The sequence below is a fragment of the Oncorhynchus clarkii genome, chromosome 4 (assembly GCF_045791955.1).
Source record: "Oncorhynchus clarkii lewisi isolate Uvic-CL-2024 chromosome 4, UVic_Ocla_1.0, whole genome shotgun sequence".
Classification (NCBI taxonomy): Eukaryota; Metazoa; Chordata; class Actinopteri; order Salmoniformes; family Salmonidae; genus Oncorhynchus; species Oncorhynchus clarkii.
Genome location: NC_092150.1, coordinates 67,735,582 through 67,761,955, shown reverse-complemented (window position 1 = coordinate 67,761,955; position 26,374 = coordinate 67,735,582). Strand labels below are relative to the sequence as shown.

Sequence of the window (26,374 nt, the reverse complement as noted above, 5' to 3'; positions counted from 1 at the left end):
TCATGGCCTCATAGCCCTCTAAGTCACTCTATGTGGTGTCTAACTTTTACAAGCACAAGAATATCCCACTTGAAACGTTCCTTTACTAGTCAACCATGCAGGTACCCTCACAAGCACACAGTGATACATCTGGTGGAACCCACAAACAACCCACAAACCCTATAAGTCCCTTTCACTACTAACTAAATCACTGAAGGTGTATACAGCACATGAAATGTCTCTCAAGTGACTGTATTCTTTCCTCTGTTCAGGGACTAGAGTGGGTTGCATAAGAGATTCATTTAAAGGATTTTGCATATTCATGGGAGTGGAGCGGAGCAGAGCAGGATCAAACTGGTCTTTACCTCGTGTATCGCTGGCCTTTAGTTTATACACTGACCTAGAATCAGAAGTGGAACAGAGGCTGTCTCTGAACTCAGGGGCCAGAGACTGACATGAGGTCAGGGAATTGCTGTGCTTGAAGATGACTGTGGTTAAACAGTGTATTTGGAGTAGAGGGTAAATGGTATGTACTGTAAGCAAGTGGGAATGGTTATTATCTGACATGTTTAGAACATTCCAAGTGCAGCAGCTAAAATGTGATTGGGCTAACAATAACGATGCCTTGGTGGCGAATATTTCCTGGTACACTGAAGTAGCACTTCAGTGATAAGGCCTGGTCATATATGCCTTTTATGTCATGGAATAGAGTGCAGTATGTATATGAATGTAGACTCTGATGTAAGGCTGTAGAGTGCAGTTTGTATAGAAACATTTTATTTTAAAGCTCTACCTTTTAAACTGTAAACATTACAGGCGCTTACCATAGCTATCTGTCATACATCATTAGTGTATGTTTGTGTGTATGCGTACGTGCATACTCTGTAGTGTGTGTGTGTGTGTGTGTGTGTGTGTGTGTGTGTGTGTGTGTGTGTGTGTGTGTGTGTGAGAGAGAGAGAGAGAGCGAGAGCACATTTCAGGCTTTTATTATTTTATTCTTCAGAGTATTAGTGGAGAAGCTTTAGGGTTAGCATTACTGGAAGTGTGTGTGTGTGTGGAGAGGAAGTGTGTGTGTGTGTCTTGTGTGTGTGTCGTGTGTGTGTCTTGTGTGTGTGTGTTTGCACTGGCAATTTTAGCATGTAAATCTTGGTGTGGCAAGATTTGCATGTCAGCAAAGCCACTACACAACACAACACTGAACAATACATTAATTGCGCTATAATGGTGACAAACGGTGCCCACACACTGTTAGGGCCTACATAAAGCTGTCCCAACAGCAGAGCTTTCTTTTCAGCACCATGGAGTGAATTCTTACCACCGCTACACCTGGCTATCAGCGGAGCCTCATCTGGCAGTGAAACAGTTCATTCAGCCTAATTTACTGCCTTTTAAAAAAACATAGCTGATATGGCTGACTTACTTTAACAAATCTGGTGTCTACTGACAATTGAGATGTACAAACTATGGCATAAGGGAACAATGAGTGGATAAGAGGCAATCCTTAATTTCGATTAAGTCATTAATGAGCAAGCTAGGACGGACATAGTCAATATAACTTTTGAAATGTACAGCGACAGAATTCAGAACATGGGCTGTTCTTACAGTATTCTCCCTGTACACCAAGTCAGAATGGCAGGATAAATAAAGGGGTATATAAGCAGACAATGAAAGCTCTTACAATATTCGATGATGACATTTCTCTAAAACAGGCTATAGGCTACATGTGCACCACTAAGTCAGAACAGTAGGCTAAGTTATGAGGGGGAATGGGCCAAATGATTAGGGTGAGGCACATGGGCTACTAACAGCTTACTACACAACGTACATTTAGTATTACTTTCTTAGCTACAGAATACATATCTCCCTGGAATATTACATAAATACAAGACATTTTTGGACTCACCTTGTTGTGTTGTGCTCACTTGAACAGGAAGATGGCTCGGCGGTCCTTCTTGTGGGCAAATTTTGTCATAAAACTTTGTCATCAAAGTCTGGCATTCTCTGGATTTATGGTACTTTCAAGGCAACTGGGAAGTCTGAAAAAAAACAAGGTTGAATCATGATGTCAGTGATCTTCAGGTCGGAGCTCTAGAAAGGGGCCAGAGTTGCCGACATGGGATTCCGAGTAGGGTGACTGTTCAAAACGTATTTTTCCAGTCGGAGCTAGTTTTTTTCAGGTTTCCAGTTGTCTTGAACTCACTGAAGTCTGAGATTTTCCAGTTCTGAGTTTCCAGTTGTTTTGAACGTGGCAGAAGTCACCTGGCTTGACAGCATGGCCAATGTATTCAACCTTTTCTGGCCCATGGTTTTGCATGTGAATGTTTATCCTTTTAAGCTCGGAAAAGAGACACTTTCAGACGGATGCTTTAAATCCTTAAATCCAGACTTGGACCACACACCCTCTCCACCGAATAGCAGGCAGGTGAAGCAAAATAGGGATTGCTTTGCAACACTTGCAGTTAGACACGGATTCCTTCCAAACCACTCATTGTTGAAGTTGCAATTTCCAACTTGTTGTGTAATGTTTATGTCCAATGGCCGATGAGCACCAATACGCTTTATCTATGGGTTTTCTTCATATGACAAGGATCGAAAAGGATTTGCCAGTAGATTGTAGATGTGATTCATGATGATTACTGCTTGTCTAGCTTGCTAGCAACAATTTTGAAATCAGTCCAATCAAAGCTACGGTAGATATAATGTGATTTGTCATTATTTCATCTGTGGTCAATGACCTTGAGCCTTCTTGGATGGGCACTTCTAATGTAAAATCTATAGCAGCACCCAAGGGGGCTTGAACTTTCAAGCTCTCCCTGTAGATTTCGCGGTGACATAATGTCCCCATGAGTGACAGAACACTGAGCCAATCACGGCGCAACTAGAGAAGATTACCAACCCCTACTCTCTGTATTTTTCCTGGCTGCCCACCACAGAAAGCACTGAGCTAGACTGTAACAAGTAAGAAAGCACTGAGCTAGACTGTAATAAGTAAGAAAGCACTGAGCTAGACTGTAACAAGTAAGAAAGCACTGAGCTAGACTGTAATAAGTAAGAAAGCACTGAGCTAGACTGTAACAAGTAAGAAAGCACTGAGCTAGACTGTAATAAGTAAGAAAGCACTGAGCTAGACTGTAATAAGTAAGAAAGCACTGAGCTAGACTGTAATAAGTAAGAAAGCACTGAGCTAGACTGTAACAAGTAAGAAAGCACTGAGCTAGACTCTAATAAGTAAGAAAGCACTGAGCTAGACTGTAATAAGTAAGAAAGCACTGAGCTAGACTGTAATAAGTAAGAAAGCACTGAGCTAGACTGTAACAAGTAAGAAAGCACTGAGCTAGACTGTAATAAGTAAGAAAGCACTGAGCTAGACTGTAACAAGTAAGAAAGCACTGAGCTAGACTGTAACAAGTAAGAAAGCACTGAGCTAGACTGTAATAAGTAAGAAAGCACTGAGCTAGACTGTAACAAGTAAGAAAGCACTGAGCTAGACTGTAACAAGTAAGAAAGCACTGAGCTAGACTGTAACAAGTAAGAAAGCACTGAGCTAGACTGTAATAAGTAAGAAAGCACTGAGCTAGACTGTAACAAGTAAGAAAGCACTGAGCTAGACTGTAACAAGTAAGAAAGCACTGAGCTAGACTGTAACAAGTAAGAAAGCACTGAGCTAGACTGTAACAAGTAAGAAAGCACTGAGCTAGACTGTAACATGTAAGAAAGCACTGAGCTAGACTGTAACAAGTAAGAAAGCACTGAGCTAGACTGTAACAAGTAAGAAAGCACTGAGCTAGACTGTAACAAGTAAGAAAGCACTGAGCTAGACTGTAACAAGTAAGAAAGCACTGAGCTAGACTGTAACAAGTAAGAAAGCACTGAGCTAGACTGTAACAAGTAAGAAAGCACTGAGCTAGACTGTAACAAGTAAGAAAGCACTGAGCTAGACTGTAACAAGTAAGAAAGCACTGAGCTAGACTGTAACAAGTAAGAAAGCACTGAGCTAGACTGTAACAAGTAAGAAAGCACTGAGCTAGACTGTAATAAGTAAGAAAGCACTGAGCTAGACTGTAACAAGTAAGAAAGCACTGAGCTAGACTGTAACAAGTAAGAAAGCACTGAGCTAGACTGTAACAAGTAAGAAAGCACTGAGCTAGACTGTAATAAGTAAGAAAGCACTGAGCTAGACTGTAACAAGTAAGAAAGCACTGAGCTAGACTGTAACAAGTAAGAAAGCACTGAGCTAGACTGTAACAAGTAAGAAAGCACTGAGCTAGACTGTAACAAGTAAGAAAGCACTGAGCTAGACTGTAACATGTAAGAAAGCACTGAGCTAGACTGTAACAAGTAAGAAAGCACTGAGCTAGACTGTAACAAGTAAGAAAGCACTGAGCTAGACTGTAAAAAGTAAGAAAGCACTGAGCTAGACTGTAACAAGTAAGAAAGCACTGAGCTAGACTGTAACAAGTAAGAAAGCACTGAGCTAGACTGTAACAAGTAAGAAAGAACTGAGCTAGACTGTAACAAGTAAGAAAGCACTGAGCTAGACTGTAACAAGTAAGAAAGCACTGAGCTAGACTGTAACAAGTAAGAAAGCACTGAGCTAGACTGTAACAAGTAAGAAAGCACTGAGCTAGACTGTAACAAGTAAGAAAGCACTGAGCTAGACTGTAACAAGTAAGAAAGCACTGAGCTAGACTGTAACAAGTAAGAAAGCACTGAGCTAGACTGTAACAAGTAAGAAAGCACTGAGCTAGACTGTAATAAGTAAGAAAGCAAAAATGTATGCGGCTTTATTAACTCAATATATATATTTTTTTACATTGTTATCAAACTGATATATGACATGTATTTAATGCCAAAATAACAAGCAAAACAGTAACAAACCAGGTGGGGCTCAAAACAGGTGAATGACGGGTCGCCAGTGTGTGTGTATGTGTTTGTGTGTAAGTGTGTGTTTTTTCCATCCAGTGCAGTGTTTCCACATGCACGCCAGCCTTCAGAGAGACTAGCTGAGTGTAGTGTGATTACGGCTCCAGCAGTCTGCCTCCCTCCAACACAAGCCCTCGTTAAGGAGAGAATGCTTTTGTTGTTCCCAGCTTGTTTACAAGGCACGTATCCAGCCTTTCACTCGCTCTCTCACTAAGCCTGAGAAATAAAAACATTTGAGGCGCATCTGTGGGCAAGGGGGTCATCAAGATGTGTGTCAGCAGGCAGGGCAGCGCTGTACGATTACTATACCAGGGTCTGGAGCTGAAGGAACAGTGCTACAGTACTGTAGTAATACTGTAGTAATACAGTGAAATCATGCCTGGGTGTATTGGCCCTTACAGTATACAGTAGAATAGATAAGGTCTTTAACGTTTTTATTCCACATTCTAGTCATTTAGCAGACTCTCTTATCCAGAGCTAATTGCAGGTAGTGCGTTCACTTTAAGTTAGCAAGTTGGGACAACCACATATCAAAGTCATAATAAGTGCTAGTGTTCTTCAATAAAGCAGCTCTCAGCAAAGCCGGTGCTGGTAAGAAAATGTTTCCACACTAGAACAGATGATGTCAGTGAATGTTATGCAGCAAACATATCAAATCAAATGTTATTGGTTGCGTACACATATTTTGCAAATGTTATCGCAGGTGCAGCAAAATGCTTAGGTTTCTAGCGCCGACAGCGCAGTAATACCTAAACAATACAAAACAATACACACAAATGTGAAATATCAGAACGAGCCATGTCCGGAATATAAATATACATGTATATTTAAGCAATCAGGCCCGAGGAGGTGTGGTATATGGCCAATATACCACAGCTACGGACTGTTCGTAGGTCGCATACCCGTGGTATACGGTCTCATATACAACGGCTGTCAGCCAATCAGCATTCAGGGCTCGAACCACCCAGTTTATAAATATATGTATATAATGGTGTGTATAGACAGTATGGACAGTATATGAATAGGAAAGGTGTGTACAGCAGCAGTCAAACGCTCCTGAAGGAATAGTTGCCTCACCCATAACGGGGTTAACTCTGTACCAGAAGAGCAGTCCTATGCTGTAGTCTACTACACCTGTTTATTTTGGGACTGTTGCTAAGGAATGTTGTATATTTAAGAAACTGTGATTCAGAGAGTGTATTATTTGAAGTGTTTGGCCTGGCTTGAAAGAATGCTGTAAAAGTAGCTGTACTGTGTTAGTGGGCCTAGGTCACGCTGAAGCCCAAAGAGAAAGACCATCACGTCCAGCTGTCCATCTGTCCTTCCACCCCCACACACACTCTCCGCATGGTACGAGCCACTAGGTGCCATCCATTTTTATCCTGGTTAATACATAGCTTTGATAGGAGCTGGCCAGGTGGGTTGTGGCTGGACAGGCGTTCATTGCCATGGGGTTAGAGATGGTGAGCTTACTGCATACAGTACAGTCCCTACACACACACACACACACACACACACACACACACACACACACACACACACACACACACACACACACACGCAGAGCCCCTTTATTAGCAGAGCCTGAAATAGTAGGGATAATGCCAGGCGCATGTGCTGTGAATGACAATGAGCTGTGTGTGTGTGTGTGTGTGCGCGCGCACATGCGCGTATGTGCATGCGTGTGTATGTCATTATGTGATAATTAGCTGTAATGTTGTCGTTATCAGAACCCCTGAGACGTACTAAATGACAGATGATAGCTAGGGTATACTGTATAACAGCTCTTAAGGAGAGTATTGAACCCCCAGTGTCAAATCAAATCAAATCAAATCAAATCAAATTTTATTTGTCACATACACATGGTTAGCAGATGTTAATGCGAGTGTAGCGAAATGCTTGTGCTTCTAGTTCCGACAATGCAGTAATAACAAGTAATCTAACTAACAATTCCAAAACTACTGTCTTATACACAGTGTAAGGGGATAAAGAATATGTACATAAGGATATATGAATGAGTGATGGTACAGAGCAGCATAGGCAAGATACAGTAGATGGTATCGGGTACAGTATGTACAAATGAGATGAGTATGTAAACAAAGTGGCATAGTATAGTATAAAGTGGCTAGTGATACATGTATTACATAAGGATACCGTCGATGATATAGAGTACAGTATATACGTATGCGTATGAGATGAATAATGTAGGGTAAGTAACATTTATATAAGGTAGCATTGTTTAAAGTGGCTAGTGATATATTTACATCATTTCCCATCAATTCCCATTATTAAAGTGGCTGGAGTTGAGTCAGTGTCAGTGTGTTGGCAGCAGCCACTCAGTGTTAGTGGTGGCTGTTTAACAGTCTGATGGCCTTGAGATAGAAGCTGTTTTTCAGTCTCTCGGTCCCAGCTTTGATGCACCTGTACTGACCTCGCCTTCTGGATGATAGCGGGGTGAACAGGCAGTGGCTCGGGTGGTTGATGTCCTTGATGATCTTTATGGCCTTCCTGTGACATCGGGTGGTGTAGGTGTCCTGGAGGGCAGGTAGTTTGCCCCCGGTGATGCGTTGTGCAGACCTCACTACCCTCTGGAGAGCCTTACGGTTGAGGGCGGTGCAGTTGCCATACCAGGCGGTGATACAGCCCGCCAGGATGCTCTCGATTGTGCATCTGTAGAAGTTTGTGAGTGCTTTTGGTGACAAGCCGAATTTCTTCAGCCTCCTGAGGTTGAAGAGGCGCTGCTGCGCCTTCTTCACGATGCTGTCTGTGTGAGTGGACCAATTCAGTTTGTCTGTGATGTGTATGCCGAGGAACTTAAAACTTGCTACCCTCTCCACTACTGTTCCATCGATGTGGATAGGGGGGTGTTCCCTCTGCTGTTTCCTGAAGTCCACAATCATCTCCTTAGTTTTGTTGACGTTGAGTGTGAGGTTGTTTTCCTGACACCACACTCCGAGGGCCCTCACCTCCTCCCTGTAGGCCGTCTCATCGTTGTTGGTAATCAAGCCTACCACTGTTGTGTCGTCCGCAAACTTGATGATTGAGTTGGAGGCGTGCGTGGCCACGCAGTCGTGGGTGAACAGGGAGTACAGGAGAGGGCTCAGAACGCAACCTTGTGGGGCCCCAGTGTTGAGGATCAGCGGGGAGGAGATGTTGTTGCCTACCCTCACCACCTGGGGGCGGCCCGTCAGGAAGTCCAGTACCCAGTTGCACAGGGCGGGGTCGAGACCCAGGGTCTCGAGCTTGATGACGAGCTTGGAGGGTACTATGGTGTTGAATGCCGAGCTGTAGTCGATGAACAGCATTCTCACATAGGTATTCCTCTTGTCCAGATGGGTTAGGGCAGTGTGCAGTGTGGTTGAGATTGCATCGTCTGTGGACCTATTTGGGCGGTAAGCAAATTGGAGTGGGTCTAGGGTGTCAGGTAGGGTGGAGGTGATATGGTCCTTGACTAGTCTCTCAAAGCACTTCATGATGACGGATGTGAGTGCTACGGGGCGGTAGTCATTTAGCTCAGTTACCTTAGCTTTCTTGGGAACAGGAACAATGGTGGCCCTCTTGAAGCATGTGGGAACAGCAGACTGGTATAGGGATTGATTGAATATGTCCGTAAACACACCGGCCAGCTGGTCTGCGCATGCTCTGAGGGCGCGGCTGGGGATGCCATCTGGGCCTGCAGCCTTGCGAGGGTTAACACGTTTAAATGTCTTACTCACCTCGGCTGCAGTGAAGGAGAGACCGCATGTTTTCGTTGCAGGCCGTGTCAGTGGCACTGTATTGTCCTCAAAGCGGGCAAAAAAGTTATTTAGTCTGCCTGGGAGCAAGACATCCTGGTCCGTGACTGGGCTGGGTTTCTTCCTGTAGTCCGTGATTGACTGTAGACCCTGCCACATGCCTCTTGTGTCTGAGCCGTTGAATTGAGATTCTACTTTGTCTCTGTACTGGCGCTTAGCTTGTTTGATAGCCTTGCGGAGGGAATAGCTGCACTGTTTGTATTCGGTCATGTTACCAGACACCTTGCCCTGATTAAAAGCAGTGGTTCGCGCTTTCAGTTTCACACGAATGCTGCCATCAATCCACGGTTTCTGGTTAGGGAATGTTTTAATCGTTGCTATGGGAACGACATCTTCAACGCACGTTCTAATGAACTCGCACACCGAATCAGCGTATTCGTCAATGTTGTTATCTGACGCAATACGAAACATCTCCCAGTCCACGTGATGGAAGCAGTCTTGGAGTGTGGAGTCAGCTTGGTCGGACCAGCGTTGGACAGACCTCAGCGTGGGAGCCTCTTGTTTTAGTTTCTGTCTGTAGGCAGGGATCAACAAAATGGAGTCGTGGTCAGCTTTTCCGAAAGGGGGGCGGGGCAGGGCCTTATATGCGTCGCGGAAGTTAGAGTAACAATGGTCCAAGGTCTTTCCTCCCCTGGTTGCGCAATCGATATGCTGATAAAATTTGGGGAGTCTTGTTTTCAGATTAGCCTTGTTAAAATCCCCAGCTACAATGAATGCAGCCTCCGGATAAATTGTTTCCAGTTTGCAGAGAGTTAAATAAAGTTCGTTCAGAGCCATCGATGTGTCTGCTTGGGGGGGGATATATACGGCTGTGATTATAATCGAAGAGAATTCTCTTGGTAGATAATGCGGTCTACATTTGATTGTGAGGAATTCTAAATCAGGTGAACAGAAGGATTTGAGTTCCTGTATGTTTCTTTCATCGCACCATGTCACGTTAGTCATAAGGCATACGCCCCCGCCCCTCTTTTTACCAGAAAGATGTTTTTTCCTGTCTGCGCGATGCGTGGAGAAACCTGTTGGCTGCACCGCTTCGGATTGCGTCTCTCCAGTAAGCCACGTTTCCGTGAAGCAAAGAACGTTACAGTCTCTGATGTCCCTCTGGAATGCTACCCTTGCTCGGATTTCATCAACCTTGTTGTCAAGAGACTGGACATTGGCAAGAAGAATGCTAGGGAGTGGTGCGCGCTGTGCCCGTCTCCGGAGTCTGACCAGAAGACCGCCTCGTTTCCCTCTCTTTCGGAGTCGTTTTTTTGGGTCGCTGCATAGGATCCACTCAGTTGTCCTGTTTGTAAGGCAGAACACAGGATCCGCGTCGCGAAAAACATATTCTTGGTCGTACTGATGGTGAGTTGATGCTGATCTTATATTCAGTAGTTCTTCTCGACTGTATGTAATGAAACCTAAGATGACCTGGGGTACTAATGTAAGAAATAACACGTAAAAAAACAAAAAACTGCATAGTTTCCTAGGAACGCGAAGCGAGGCGGCCATCTCTGTCGGCGCCGGAAGTTGAATTAGTGTGGAGAAGAGTGTGTGTTCTGGGCTCTGTAGCTGATCCGGGAGTGAGTTGACTGATACTGATACAGTTCTATTATGTTGTTCTGAGTACTGGGCGTGTGCTGAGCCTCTATTATCCCCCTCTCATTCTCTTCCTCTCAGTACCTCCCCTTCTCTCTCTATTTCCTTTTCTCTCTTTTCTCTGCTTTCTGCATTCCTCTCCCTCTCTCCCCCTCTCTCCCCCTCTCTCCCCCTCTCTACCTCTCTCCCCCTCCCCCTCTCCCTCTCTCCCTCTTTCTGACTCTGACTGTCTGACCCGGAGCGACAGCACACAGCAGCATTGACGTCACCCAGCGGTTGGCTGAGGAGCCCAGTCCTCAGGAGAAATGGAGGGAGGGAGGGAATGAGGGAGGGAGGATATTGCTTCAGTCCTCCCTGAGTTCAGGTCCTCCTAATCAGAGAACTACATAGTCTTGTTGTATATTAAGCTTCTGCCCCCAATTCTCACATCACCGTTTAGTAATTATGAGGAGAAAATCCTCACCCAGGTTGAGTTTGCCTCACCTCACTGATTTCGTGTCTCTCTTGGAACCAGGGCTCCCTCTTGAGGTCATGTACACGTTTATATTTTCAAATGTCTTGTCCTGACCATCTCTTTCTCTCTCCCCCCTCTGTCTCTCTCTCTCTCTCTAGATCAGCTTTAATATTGCATATAGATTGTAGCTTCCGTCAATGTAATTATCTGCATAATTTCCAATCCAATATATATATATATATATACATTTAAAAAATATATATTTTCCTTTATTACTTTCTAACCCTACCACTCCTTCCCTAATTGGAGTAAACTAGTGAACAACAACGCTTAGGCTTCTACTCCCAGCCTCTACATACTATATACATTTTACGTGCACAATATTGTTTTACATTAGTTATCTAGTTGATATTAGTTGTTATTACTCCCAACCTTCAGCTCCAGTTGACCCCTCCCATCTATCTCTTAACACCATCCATATTGGATTTCTATTTGCCATGTATTTTTCAACTGTGCTGTGATGATCTCTCTCTCTCTCCTGTCTCTCTCTCTCTCTTTCTCACGTCTCTCTCTCTCTCTTTCTCCCGTCTTTCTCTCTCTCTATTCCGTCTCTCTCTCTCTCTCTATTCCGTCTCTCTCTCTCTCTCTCTATTCTGTCTCTCTCTCTCTCCCATCTCGCTCTCTCTCTCTCTCTCTCCCGTCTCTCTCTCTCTCTCTCTCCCGTCTCTCTTTCTCTCTCTCTCCCGTCTCTCTCTCTCTCTCTCTCCCGTCTCTCTCTCTCTCTCTCTCTCTCTCTCTCTCTCTCTCTCTCTCCCGTCTCTCTCTCTCCCGTCTCTCTCTCTCTCTCTCTCTCTCTCTCTCTCTCTCTCTCTCTCATGTCTCTCTCTCCCGTCTCTCTCTCTCCCGTCTCTCTCTCTCTCTCCCGTCTCTCTCTCTCTCTCCCGTCTCTCTCTCTCCCGTCTCTCTCCCGTCTCTCTCTCTCTCCCGTCTTTCTCTCCCGTCTCTCTCTCTCCCGTCTCTCTCTCTCTCTCTCTCTCTCTCTCTCCCGTCTCTCTCTCTCGCTCTCTCCCGTCTCTCTCTCTCTCCCGTCTCTCTCTCTCTCTCCTGTCTCTCTCTCTCTCCCGTCTCTCTCTCTCTCTCTCTCCCGTCTCTCTCTCTGTCTACAGGAGAGAAGTTTGAGCTGCATGCTGGAACAGAGTCCACCCCCAGTGTTGTTGTCCACGTCTGCGACAGCGACACCGAGGAAGTTGAGGAACCAAAGAATTGCCCCAAACCAAAAATCATCCAGACCCGGCGCCCTGACCTTCCTACTTCTCACTGAACTCTGTCCCCCTGCCACTTCCTGCCGTAACATCGTCATCTGGAGGAAGGAGAATCGATCCCCTGTCTCTCTCTCACAGGAACAATCCCCGTGTTCAGCACTCCCCACCCTACGGCCGCCTCGCCCGGGCCAGAAGGGGAGTGCTCTCTGTTACTCATCCTCGTCGACATACAGCCGTTGATGTGCTGCATGTATGATTGTGTTGGCAATACTCCATACTTACATCAAGATTCAGCCACCATACCCTCAGTGATTGGTTCCTATCTGTATGATTCTGTTGTTGTAATGTCACACAGTTTGCAGTGATGGGGCAGCACCTTGCTTTGAGCTCGGCCTCTGATTGGCTTAGGGGTTGTGGCGAATGCCAGTGTAAAGAAGCCCATTGGTCGCCTTTATAGACGTGTGTTAGCTTTGCTCTCGCTCCACTGCGTATGTACCACAAGCACTGACGATGAATAGCGCTTCTCTCACTAGGGCATGCTAGCTACTGAGGTGGTGGGATGAGTTGAAGTAACCTGAAGGAGCATTATGGTAAATGGTAGTCTTATAGTCCCCTTAAAGTTGGGTTATTCATCGTGTTATCAGTGCTGTCTGTCGACCATGGGAATTCTTTCAATCTCGCCAATGCATGCACTGGTCTGATCTAGTTTGTGTGTTTACTTTGTTCCGTTTTCTGTATGTAGCTGTCAATTTGACCTCTCTTCTCTCTTCGCTAACTTCTCTCTTTTATCTCCCTGTGTTTTCTGGCTACCGGGGTCCTTCACAGAAAACAAGGCTAATAACAGTTACAATCCATGCATCTTACAGGGAAAGATTATGTACAATGACATTTCTGTGATTGTTCCTCAGTGTGAATTGGTCTGTGTCCATGTCTTGTCCCTGAAAGTCTAAAGAAAAAGGAGTAGAAGAAAACAAAAGAAAAAAACATAACAAAGAAAAAACGCGATGCCTGGTGGCCACCTTTTCCTCATTGGCTGAAATGGAGAGCCAATCATATATCATCACGTGAAGCCAGTCTATAAAGTGCATGGTTACGTTTTTATAGAGATATTGTGTTGTCTGAGAACCGTGGCTCAGTCATGGGATTTCCTCGTGTTTCCTTTATGTGCCTCTGTAGGGAGCGAGAAAGAAACATTTATTCAAACTCACCACGAAGGAAATAAATGCATGATGACGATCCTGAGAGGAAAAAAATAATGTTATTATAGAGTTACACAAATCTTCCAAGTGCTATTACACAGTTTCTGTCGAGATGGTCAAGGGGAATTACATACTGTACTCACACACACAACCATGTTTGTTTTCCTTTATTGTGTGTTTTGTTTTTCCTGTGTTGGTTCAATGAGTGTCTTCTTGGTGTGCCTGATTTAACTTATAGGCAGTAGAACAAGCCCTGTACAAATTGGACCTCCCTGTCTATTTGTGGAGAACTGGCGTTGTGATAAATTTTCTATTGTCCAAACAATTGACCCTTCCTGTTTCAGACATTGCACCTACACTCTGATTCTACATTACTGTGACCCACTGATTCAACCCTGGGTGCTTTTATACATTAACGCCTCACTCTAAACCCTCACTGTAACCCCTCACTGTAACCCCTCACTCTAAACCCTCACTGTAACCCCTCACTGTAACCCCTCACTCTAAACCCTTACTGTAACCCCTCACTGTAACCCCTCACTCTAAACCCTCACTGTAACCCCTCACTGTAATCCCTCACTGTAACCCCTCACCGTAACCCCTCACCGTAACCCCTCACTGTAACCCCTCACTGTAACCCCTCACTGTAACCCCTCACTCTAAACCCTCACTGTAACCCCTCACTGTAACCCCTCACTGTAACCCCTCACTGTAAACCCTCACTGTAACCCCTCACTGTAATCCCTCACTGTAACCCCTCACCATAACCCCTCACTGTAACCCCTCACTCTAACCCCTCACTGTAACCCCTCACTGTAACCCCTCACTGTAACCCCTCACTCTAAACCCTCACTGTAACCCCTCACTGTAACCCCTCACTGTAACCCCTCACTGTAAACCCTCACTGTAACCCCTCACTGTAATCCCTCACTGTAACCCCTCACCATAACCCCTCACTGTAACCCCTCACTCTAACCCCTCACTGTAACCCCTCACTCGAAACTCTCATTGTAATCCCTCACTGTAACCCCTCACTGTAACCCCTCACTCTAATCCCTCACTGTAACCCCTCACTGTACATCATTCCAATCCCCATCTCTGATAACGATGGCTCAAATGATCAGATTTGATAACCCAGTTCAAAGTGCACTAACTGAAATTATTTTTTTATTCCAACCAGTTCCAGTAGGTTGTAGTTTAATTCCAACCAGTTCCAGTAGGTTGTAGTTTTATTCCAACCAGTTCCAGTAGGTTGTAGTTTAATTCCAACCAGTTCCAGTAGGTTGTAGTTTTATTCCAACCAGTTCCAGTAGGTTGTAGTTTAATTCCAACCAGCTCCAGTAGGTTGTAGTTTAATTCCAACCAGCTCCAGTAGGTTGTAGTTTAATTCCAACCAGCTCCAGTAGGTTGTAGTTTAATTCCAACCAGCTCCAGTAGGTTGTAGTTTAATTCCAACCAGTTCCAGTAGGTTGTAGTTTAATTCCAACCAGCTCCAGTAGGTTGTAGTTTAATTCCAACCAGTTCCAGTAGGTTGTAGTTTAATTCCAACCAGCTCCAGTAGGTTGTAGTTTTATTCCAACCAGTTCCAGTAGGTTGTAGTTTTATTCCAACCAGTTCCAGTAGGTTGTAGTTTTATTCCAACCAGTTCCAGTAGGTTGTAGTTTAATTCCAACCAGCTCCAGTAGGTTGTAGTTTAATTCCAACCAGCTCCAGTAGGTTGTAGTTTTATTCCAACCAGCTCCAGTAGGTTGTAGTTTAATTCCAACCAGTTCCAGTAGGTTGTAGTTTAATTCCAACCAGCTCCAGTAGGTTGTAGTTTTATTCCAACCAGCTCCAGTAGGTTGTAGTTTAATTCCAACCAGCTCCAGTAGGTTGTAGTTTTATTCCAACCAGCTCCAGTAGGTTGTAGTTTTATTCCAACCAGTTCCAGTAGGTTGTAGTTTAATTCCAACCAGCTCCAGTAGGTTGTAGTTTTATTCCAACCAGCTCCAGTAGGTTGTAGTTTTATTCCAACCAGTTCCAGTAGGTTGTAGTTTTATTCCAACCAGTTCCAGTAGGTTGTAGTTTAATTCCAACCAGCTCCAGTAGGTTGTAGTTTTATTCCAACCAGCTCCAGTAGGTTGTAGTTTTATTCCAACCAGTTCCAGTAGGTTGTAGTTTTATTCCAACCAGTTCCAGTAGGTTGTAGTTTAATTCCAACCAGCTCCAGTAGGTTGTAGTTTAATTCCAACCAGCTCCAGTAGGTTGTAGTTTTATTCCAACCAGCTCCAGTAGGTTGTAGTTTTATTCCAACCAGCTCCAGTAGGTTGTAGTTTTATTCCAACCAGTTCCAGTAGGTTGTAGTTTAATTCCAACCAGCTCCAGTAGGTTGATTTAATTCCAACCAGCTCCAGTAGGTTGTAGTTTAATTCCAACCAGTTCCAGTAGGTTGTAATTTAATTCCAACCAGCTCCAGTAGGTTGTAGTTTAATTCCAACCAGTTCCAGTAGGTTGTAGTTTAATTCCAACCAGTTCCAGTAGGTTGTAGTTTAATTCCAACCAGTTCCAGTAGGTTGTAGTTTAATTCCAACCAGTTCCAGTAGGTTGTAGTTTTATTCCAACCAGTTCCAGTAGGTTGTAGTTTAATTCCAACCAGTTCCAGTAGGTTGTAGTTTTATTCCAACCAGTTCCAGTAGGTTGTAGTTTAATTCCAACAAGCTCCAGTAGGATGTAGTTTAATTCCAACCAGTTCCAGTAGGTTGTAGTTTAATTTCAACCAGCTCCAGTAGGTTGTAGTTTTATTCCAACCAGCTCCAGTAGGTTGTAGTTTTATTCCAACCAGTTCCAGTAGGTTGTAGTTTTATTTTACCTGCAATATTTTCCTATCTGTTATTGTATAACATTTACAGTCATTCTAATTGATATTTGAAGCAGATCAAATGATGTTGGTAATAATGAGCCACTATCCTTGTGGAAGTCATAGACTTCAAATGAAATTGAATACAGGCCCGTTCCTAAAAACACCAGGTTTGAATCATGTATTGTAAATGGTGCATATCAAATGTTTACAATAGTGTATTCCTCTTCCTTGTTTTATTTCATACATGCTGGCTTTAAGACACTGTTCCCTCACTGTATGGTCAGATGAACCAGACACGACACATGCCACTGTCCCAAGTATGTACTACAGCCACCATTACTACCCTCAATGAGGTGACTTGTATACATGCAATGGTTTTTGTTCTGGACTTTGGTGTCTTTCGCCTAGACCTCGGATCTGTTGAATCTGCGCTACAATCTGGTCCTGCAGTCATATTCCTCCAAACGTAAACACAATAGACACTATGTACCTGTGTATGATTCAACATGTCCCGATATTTGTATTTTATTTTCAAATTAAAATCATTATGTTATTATCTGTTTCTTCTAAGAGTCCGTTGGATTGGAAGGGAATATCAGTGATGGAGGTAACCAATATGTGTATTGTGTAAAAATAGTGTATGACCATCAATGTACTTGTCATTCTACATGTAACGTTACAACAACCTGCCTGCCTACACTAAGGAGACATATCTGTATATATTAATCAATACTATTTTTACTGCATTTTTGTACAAATATTCATGGTAGCCATGTACAAGTAGTTCAAATGATTCTATGGTAGTATTAAAATAGTTTGGTTTTAATGAATTGTCTCGTGTTGTTATTTTGCGGCTCTGTTGCTATCGGCCTACTGATTGTATAGGGAAATGAAAAGCGTTTACATCACCTCCCCAGCCCAGCCCCCATTTACATGGCTCCTTCTTGTAAAGTCTCCCCATTCAGCTAACCGTCACTCCATCCCTTTTAATTCCCTTCCTTGTGGAACATCAGTGTGTAAGGCTGGCCACGGCCAATTCGGCGCCAGTCGAGTTGTTTTTCTCATCACCATTGTACAGTGTTTCATTTTGAACAAAGAGGACATGACTGTGATAAACGCAACATTCACCTCATCTCTCTCCATCTCTTTCCCTTCCACCCTCTCTCGCTCTCTCTCTCTCTCCCGTTTGTTCCTTATTGCTTTATCCTCTGTTGGAGATCGCTTGTTATTCCCCTCACTCCACTGTTGCCGTGGGTTTCTAGGGTGATGCTGACGCATCAGCCGTCAATCATGGTGGTGTTTCCAGTGCCCGCACCTTCTAGTGTGGATGACAGGTTACAATATGACGCTGATGTTCATTGTTCAGTCAGGGGGCTACAGGCTATGTTTATGGAGGCTTCAACTTTTTGTCCTTGCTGTAGAACAGAAATGACATGAGAAGTGGTGCTTTGACTCTCCCTCCTTTCCTCTCTTCTCCTCAGTCTCCTGCCTCCTTCTAGCTGTTCGGTCATCCAGAAAACAAACCACTCACTAACTGGCTCCCATATAGACATGTAGAAACCACAGGCTTGGACTATAATAGGATGAGAATAAAGCCTGCTTATAGACACAACAGTGACATCAATCATCGTTCTTGCCAAACATGTAACATTCACCAGGGTTGTAGAGTAACCGATTGTTTTATGGGTTAGAGTTAGGGTTTCAGCTCTAAATGCAATGTATTATCAATCTAGGGTTAGGGTAATACATTGTGGAGCTGAAACCCTAGAATGGTAATACAGTGCACTTACAGCTGTTAGACTAACTCTTACCCTATCCTTTCAATGGGTACATGTAACACAATACTGGATTTATTACACTGTGCTTATAGGGGTAATTACACGCTAATAACAAAATGGTAATGCAAAATATGACCATAAAAAATACTTGCTTTATTACTAATAAATTCCATTACTTATTTTCAAAGCAGTGTTTATGTCCAATTTGCTTGCCAAACGTCTAGGTCTTTATGGAGCCGTTAGGAGACAGACCGTAAATAAAGTGTTTGCTGATGAACCTGTGGTTTTCAGTAATAATAATATGAGACTGTGATGCCTGTGAGTAATAGATTAGGATTTACCATCTTCTATTTCATTGCATAGTAAAAATGCACAGAAGACATAAATCAATTTGCCTCTCTGCAGAGCAATATCTGCATGGACCACTAGGAGGCAGTAAATACCTTCCATTTTATAGGCTGCCTGTTTTATGGCCAAATTTAAGCAGCTGAGATTTGATTTTATGGGTGTTATTAAAAGGAATGATCATATCATTATAAAGTGAAATGCCACCATAAAATAATCTATAGTCCCGTTTATACCTGATTATAACTTGCGTCCTTTGTCTTGATTTTGTCCACATTCTGATTGTACCCACATTGTCAGACAGGTGTAGACAATCAAAAGACACATTATAATGTGTTCAGATCTTTCTGCCCACATCCGGAGGTAGTCAGACAAGCATTGTGTCTGGATATCTTACAAGTGTAAACAGATCTGGACAGAGAAACCATTTATATCATAATTTTTCCACCCTCTAAAATCATTAACAGGTGGCACCATTGAGTGATTACATCAATGTGTCTTACATTAAATTAAAAAATCATATTTTGAAAGAATAGCTGTGAAATGATTTGCATAAAGGAAGGGACTAGGGAATCTGTTCACTATGCAGACACATGGGACGGAAAACAGTTTAATACCATGTGTAGACACATTTCTGGAAATATAGGTACAATCAGAATATAGAGAAGATCAGGACAAAGGACCCATGTTAGTACCAGGTATAAACGGGGCTTTGAATGCCTGTTAGCATGTAGACAATGTTGAAACATCACTATAGAATGCTAGAATGACAGACAGTAGGCCACTCTGTACAATATAATCATTTCAGACCAGCTCTGTCAGTGTTCCATTGATAATATTTATTTAATTGAGTGCATAAATATATTATTTGTTCCTTTGTTGGTAAAAATGTGTGTGTGTGTGTGCGTATCAGTGGTTGTTTCAGGGGGAGATGCTGTGTGACTTTCTGTATGTGCCTATAGTACATACAGTGGGGAGAACAAGTATTTGATACACTGTCGATTTTGCAGGTTTTCCTACTTACAAAGCATGTAGAGGTCTGTAATTTTTTATCATAGGTACACTTCAACTGTGAGAGACAGAATCTAAAACCAAAATCCAGATAATCACATTGTATTTTTAAGTAATTAATTTTATACATCAGAAAAGCATAACTTAATATTTGGTACAGTAACCTTTGTTTGCAATTACAGAGATCATACGTTTCCTGTAGTTCTTGACCAGGTTTGCACACACTGCAGCAGGGATTTTGGCCCACTCCTCCATACAGACCTTCTCCAGATCCTTCAGGTTTCAGGGCTGTCGCTGGGCAATACGGACTTTCAGCTCCCTCCAAAGATTTTCTATTGGGTTCAGGTCTGGAGACTGGCTAGGCCACTCCAGGACCTTGAGATGCTTCTTACGGAGCCACTCCTTAGTTGCCCTGGCTGTGTGTTTCGGGTCGTTGTCATGCTGGAAGACCCAGCCACAACCCATCTTCAATGCTCTTACTGAGGGAAGGAGGTTGTTGGCCAAGATCTCGCGATACATGGCCCCATCCATCCTCCCCTCAGTACGGTGCAGTCGTCCTGTCCCCTTTGCAGAAAAGCATCCCCAAAGAATGATGTTTCCATCTCCATGCTTTACGGTTGGGAGGGTGTTCTTGGGGTTGTACTCATCCTTCTTCTTCCTCCAAATACGGCGAGTGGAGTTTAGACCAAAAAGCTCTATTTTTGTCTCATCAGACCACATGACCTTCTCCCATTCCTCCTCTGGATCATCCAGATGGTCATTGGCAAACTTCAGACGGGCCTGGACATGCGCTGGCTTGAGCAGGGGGACCTTGCGTGCGCTGCAGGATTTTAATCCATGACGGCGTAGTGTGTTACTAATGGTTCTCTTTGAGACTGTGGTCCCAGCTCTCTTCAGGTCATTGACAAGGTCCTGCAGTGTAGTTCTGGGCTGATCCCTCACCTTCCTCAGGATCATTGATGCCCCACGAGGTGAGATCTTGTATGGAGCCCCAGACTGAGGGTGATTGACCGTCATCTTGAACTTCTTCCATTTTCTAATAATTGCGCCAACAGTTGTTGCCTTCTCACCAAGCTGCTTGCCTATTGTCCTGTAGCCCATCCCAGCCTTGTGCAGGTCTACAATTTTATCCCTGATGTCCTTACACAGCTCTCTGGTCTTGGCCATTGTGGAGAGGTTGGAGTCTGTTTGATTGAGTGTGTGGACAGGTGTCTTTTATACAGGTAACGAGTTCAAACAGGTGCAGTTAATACAGGTAATGAGTGGAGAACAGGAGGGCTTCTTAAAGAAAAACGAACAGGTCTGTGAGAGCCGTAATTGAGAGCCGTAGGTGATCAAATACTTATGTCATACAATAAAATGCAATTTAATTACTTAAAAATCATACAATGTGATTTTCTGGATTTTGGTTTTAGATTCCGTCTCTCACAGTTGAAGTGTACCTATGATAAACATTACAGACCTCTACATGCTTTGTAAGTAGGAAAACCTGCAAAATTGGCAGTGTATCAAATACTTGTTCTCCCTACTGTATATGTGAGCATGCTGTTTTGTTTTGTTGAAGCATGTGTGTTTGTGTGTGTGTGTGTGTGTGTGTGTGTGTGTGTGTGCGCGCGTGCTGTTACCATGCTCCAGTGCTCTGACCATTTTTGGTCCTGCATCCTGATCCCCAGAGCTAGGCGAGCTGTGCCCAGGCTGTGGTGGCAGATTTGGGGCAGCTGAGGTGGAGGAGCTTGGGGCAGGAGCCACCTGGTCTGGGTCTGGGGATTAGACCAGCCTTCAGCTGCCTACTGAAACACCTCAGCAGTTTCACCACAACCAACCTTTACTACCATCATTATGTTTACTGATTTAAACACCTCAGCTGAAAAACCTCACAAGTCTGTCCGTTCGTCCGTCCATCCATCATCCATCCATCCAGTAGAACAATCACTGATTCACCTCGCTAACACTCCTCCTTATTAATACATCCAAACCTAACCAAAGACCATGCTTAGGCTCCTGTCGAACTGCAACTCACCCTCACAAAGCCCACATCAGCCGATGAAAACTATTGTTGTTCAGCGGAGGAGTGTTAAGGAGAATGGCTTTGAAAAAAATGTCCTGCATGTTTTTTACAGCATCAAAAGATTCTTCAGCGATGGAAAAAGGATTCAGCCCATTTCCTTGGGTTGTTGGGAACAATGGTTTCTCTACTGGCTCTGTTCCAGCAGCAGCCCATTGTAAATGGACATGATCACAGCGTATTGGCACGCTGTTTGTTAGTGAAGAGAACCAACGCTACACCAAAGGAATCATATCCTGGAATGCATGTTAATGTTGATGTGCGAGCCCAGCATAAAGCTCTTCTTTGTTTGTGTGGGTTGTCAGTCAGCTCTTTTATTCAAGAGCTGGCTGGCTGGGTAGCTTGGAAGCTGGGTAGCTGGATGGATGGCTGGGTAGCTTGGTATCTGGGTAGCTAGCTGGGTTGCTGGGTAGGTGTCTGGGTACCTGGGAGGCTGGCTGGTTGGCTGGGTAGCTGGCTGGGTAGCTGGGTGTTTGGCTAGCTGACTGGCTGGGTGGGTGGCTGGCTGGGTAGCTGGGTGTTTGGCTGTCTGACTGGCTGGGTGGGTGGCTGGCTGGCTGGCTAGCTGGGTGGGAGGCTGGGTGGCTTGGTAGCTGGGTGGGAGGCTGGGTAGCTAGCTGGGTAGCTGGGTAGCTGGCTGGCTGGCTGGCTGGGTGGGTAGCTGGGTGACTGGCAGGGTGGGTGGCTGGCAGCGTTGGGCCGATAGGTGCTATTGAGGTTTACAGAGTACTGGGTATGTGAGTGAGTGAGTGAGTGAGTGAGTGAGTGAGTGAGCGAGTGAGCGAGCGAGTGAGTGAGTGAGTGAGTGAGTGAGCGAGTGAGTGAGTGAGTGAGTGAGTGAGTGAGAGAGATAGAGAGAGAGAGAGAGAGAGCCTTGTCCTTGACAAGAACATTTTTTAGAGCAGCAGTCTACAGTAAGAAGTACCAGTCAGACATCGTTTAGAGCAGCAGTCTACAGTAAGAAGTACCAGTCAGACATCGTTTAGAGCAGCAGTCTACAGTAAGAAGTACCAGTCAGACATCGTTTAGAGCAGCAGTCTACAGTAAGAAGTACCAGTCAGACATCGTTTAGAGCAGCAGTCTACAGTAAGAAGTACCAGTCAGACATCGTTTAGAGCAGCAGTCTACAGTAAGAAGTACCAGTCAGACATCGTTTAGAGCAGCAGTCTACAGTAAGAAGTACCAGTCAGACATTTTTTAGAGCAGCAGTCTACAGTAAGAAGTACCAGTCAGACATCTTTTAGAGCAGCAGTCTACAGTAAGAAGTACCAGTCAGACATTGTTTAGAGCAGCAGTCTACAGTAAGAAGTACCAGTCAGACATCGTTTAGAGCAGCAATCTACAGTAAGAAGTACCAGTCAGACATCGTTTAGAGCAGCAGTCTACAGTAAGAAGTACCAGTCAGACATCGTTTAGAGCAGCAATCTACAGTAAGAAGTACCAGTCAGACATCGTTTAGAGCAGCAATCTACAGTAAGAAGTACCAGTCAGACATCGTTTAGAGCAGCAGTCTACAGTAAGAAGTACCAGTCAGACATCGTTTAGAGCAGCAGTCTACAGTAAGAAGTACCAGTCAGACATTTTTTAGAGCAGCAGTCTACAGTAAGAAGTACCAGTCAGACATCTTTTAGAGCAGCAGTCTACAGTAAGAAGTACCAGTCAGACATTTTTTAGAGCAGCAGTCTACAGTAAGAAGTACCAGTCAGACATCTTTTAGAGCAGCAGTCTACAGTAAGAAGTACCAGTCAGACATCGTTTAGAGCAGCAGTCTACAGTAAGAAGTACCAGTCAGACATCTTTTAGAGCAGCAGTCTACAGTAAGAAGTACCAGTCAGACATTTTGCTTGACAGCCGATTGTGCATCAATGTGTCCTTCAGCCATTAGTTCTACCCACAGTGCCTTGCTCCAGTCCCTGTGTAGGGAGGGGGACTGCCAGCCTGTGTGTGTGTGTGTGACGCTGCCCCTCTCTATCTCTCTCTCACTGTGTTATATATGTGATGCCAAGCTACACAGGCCCTGGCAGAGGGCTCTCTCCCACTGAGTGTTTGCCTGCGCAAGCCACACACACCCCTCTCACAGATGAGTCAGGGAGTGATCAGAACAAGGCTTAAGGCAAAGATCACAGAAAGGAGGTCATCCAACACACACCAAACACCACGCAACGGAACCAGCCAAACAGCCATACATATCAACACACCGTTTCATCATTTAATCCACCAGCACGCACCATAGAGTTCAATCAGATGTACATACTGTAGTTGATTTGATTCAAACAAGACAATGCACACTAAAACCTGCATGTGCATTCATTTCAACAGGTCTTATGTATGTGGTGCTTGATTACCAAACTATTTCAATTAATACAAGACTCAGATACAGACTGTTTTTATATAAACCCTGAATATGCTTCAGTACTGCATCATAATTAAGGTGACTTCCATTTAAATGAATAGAAAATATACTTATTTTGCAATGAGCAAGCGGAAATGCGTATTTACATTTCCTAGTCAGAATCAGACAATCAGAGGTTGGTGGTCATTCCCTATTGGACAGAGGTGGTTATTTCTTGAGTCCTATTGGACAGGAGACTCCGGTGCCGCTCAGGCCACAGTATCCCCCGGGGTTCTTGCTGAGGTACTGCTGGTGGTAGTCCTCAGCATAGTAGAACTCCTGGTTCTCGGCTATCTCTGTGGTGATTTCTCCAAAGCCCCCCTCTATCAGGACCTGTAGAAACAACAACAACGCTATATCATTAGGACTGACCTTCATGAATGAATGGCTCAGGATTGAATGGTTACAACACAAGAGAAACTTTCTAAAAGTCACAAATGAACCATTTTCCTGTCTTCTTCCATGTAATTACATTCAAAACATTTGTCTGCCTCCTTTAAGGAAAATATTTTCTTACAAAGAAATGTATTGTTTTTCAAGATTACACATACTCTTACTGTTAGCAGTGTTACAGCTAATGCAATCTCTCTCTCTCTCTCTCAGTCATTTGTTAAGCATTGGAGCAGAGACGAGCACAGAGAGAGGTCATTAGTGCTCGGGGTGGCCCTACGGGTGAGGCCCAGACAGATGTCGACTCAAATGCCCCAGATGTGTCCAATGTGTGTGTGTGTATGGGGAGGGGGCATCGGGTTTGTGTGTGTGTGTGTGTGTGCGTGTGCATGTGTGAGCTGTGAAGTGCCCCCACTGACCCAGTATACCCAATGCCTGCAGCACGTTTATATGGTCCACACACACACCTCAGCCAATCAGCTAATCTCCTCTAACCCCCAGTACAGGGCCGTCTAAACAGGTACACCTCAGCCAGCCTGGGTAATCTCCTCTAACCCCCAGTACAGGGCCGTCTAAGCAGGTACACCTCAGCCAGCCTGGGTAATCTCCTCTAACCCCCAGTACAGAGCCGTCTAAGCAGGTACACCTCAGCCAGCCTGGGTAATCTCCTCTAACCCCCAGTACAGAGCCGTCTAAGCAGGTACACCTCAGCCAGCCTGGGTAATCTCCTCTAACCCCCAGTACACAGCTGTCTAAACAGGTACACCTCAGCCAGCCTCACTGCTTTTCATCCTCTATCCTCACTGATTTTCATCCTCTATCCTCACTGCTTTTCATCCTCTATCCTCACTGCTTTTCATCCTCTATCCTCACTGCTTTTCATCCACTATCCTCACTGCTTTTCATCCTCTATCCTCACTGCTTTTCATCCTCTATCCTCACTGCTTTTCATTCTCTATCCTCACTGCTTTTCATCCTCTATCCTCACTGCTTTTCATCCTCTATCCTCACTGCTTTTCATCCTCTATCATCACTGCTTTTCATTCTCTATCCTCACTGCTTTTCATCCTCTATCCTCACTGATTTTCATCATCTATCCTCACTGATTTTCATCCTCTATCCTCACTGCTTTTCATTCTCTATCCTCACTGCTTTTCATCCTCTATCCTCACTGCTTTTCATCCTCTATCCTCACTGATTTTCATCCTCTATCCTCACTGCTTTTCATCCTCTATCATCACTGCTTTTCATTCTCTATCCTCACTGCTTTTCATCCTCTATCCTCACTGCTTTTCATCCTCTATCCTCACTGCTTTTCATCCTCTATCCTCACTGCTTTTCATCCTCTATCCTCACTGCTTTTCATCCTCTATCCTCACTGCTTTTCATCCTCTATCCTCACTGCTTTTCATCCTCTATCCTCACTGCTTTTCATCCTCTATCCTCACTGATTTTCATCCTCTATCCTCACTGCTTTTCATCCTCTATCCTCACTGCTTTTCATCCTCTATCCTCACTGCTTTTCATCCTCTATCCTCACTGCTTTTCATCATCTATCCTCACTGATTTTCATCATCTATCCTCACTGATTTTCATCATCTATCCTCACTGATTTTCATCATCTATCCTCACTGATTTTCATCCTCTCTCCTCACTGATTTTCATCCTCTATCCTCACTGATTTTTATCCTCTATGAAAAATCACAACAACAAAAAATAATGTTGGACTTTTTGGGGTTACTGGTGCCTGGTGTCAGAACTCTGGGTTGAACTGTATACCAATGACACAGTTAGGCACCGGGAGTGACTCCCCACTGAAATCCCATTCCACATCACCACACCTGTCCAAGTGTCAGTCAGTTAGTCAGTCAGTCAGTCATTTGTAATAGATAGAGCCAGGCTGAATATCATTTGAAATCTGCCTCTGCAAGCAAGGTTTACATTTGAAGTGTACACTAGTCTAGCATGTACAGCATATTGAGAAATCCAGGTTGGAAGTAAATGTATTGTTCTTATGAGAATATGGAGATTCTAAGCTGAGAAATGGTAATGTTCAGGGGGAAGAGGACAAAGTGGGGATATTGTTGACACAATGCCACTTGGGAGTTTCAAGAAAGTGATGCAAGGATGTGTCTATTGCTTTCCTTCTCTCTTTCTCTCTTTCAATCTTTCTCTCTTTCCAACTTTCTCTCTTTCCATCTTTCTCTCTTTCTCTATTATTTCCAACTCTTGCTCTCTCTACCTCTCCTCCGCCAACCTCCTCCTATCACTAATGTTTGTTGCTAAGTGTCTATGTGTCGTGTGTGTGGCAGGGAGGGGGGACAGCGGGCTGTGTGAAGGAACCTGCCAACTACCTCATTTC

The 26,374-nt window shown here is 44.2% G+C and overlaps 2 protein-coding genes across 4 annotated transcripts in view; one reads left to right on the top strand and one right to left on the bottom strand.

The window, feature by feature from the left end:
• The window catches only part of LOC139407163 (calcipressin-2-like), a 120,254-nt gene extending 104,850 nt beyond the window's left edge, over positions 1 to 15,404 (top strand). For both annotated transcript variants that reach the window (XM_071150670.1, XM_071150672.1), the window contains one exon: positions 11,898 to 15,404. In XM_071150670.1, coding sequence (XP_071006771.1) covers positions 11,898 to 12,052 — 155 coding nt within the window. In that variant the 3' untranslated portion in view covers positions 12,053 to 15,404. The remainder of the gene's footprint in view (positions 1 to 11,897) is intronic.
• Positions 15,405 to 23,415: 8,011 nt separating this feature from the next.
• The window catches only part of LOC139407162 (mitochondrial peptide methionine sulfoxide reductase-like), a 98,454-nt gene continuing 95,495 nt past the window's right edge, over positions 23,416 to 26,374 (bottom strand). For both annotated transcript variants that reach the window (XM_071150669.1, XM_071150668.1), the window contains one exon: positions 23,416 to 23,955. In XM_071150669.1, the coding sequence (XP_071006770.1) occupies positions 23,791 to 23,955 (165 nt within the window). In that variant the 3' untranslated portion in view covers positions 23,416 to 23,790. The remainder of the gene's footprint in view (positions 23,956 to 26,374) is intronic.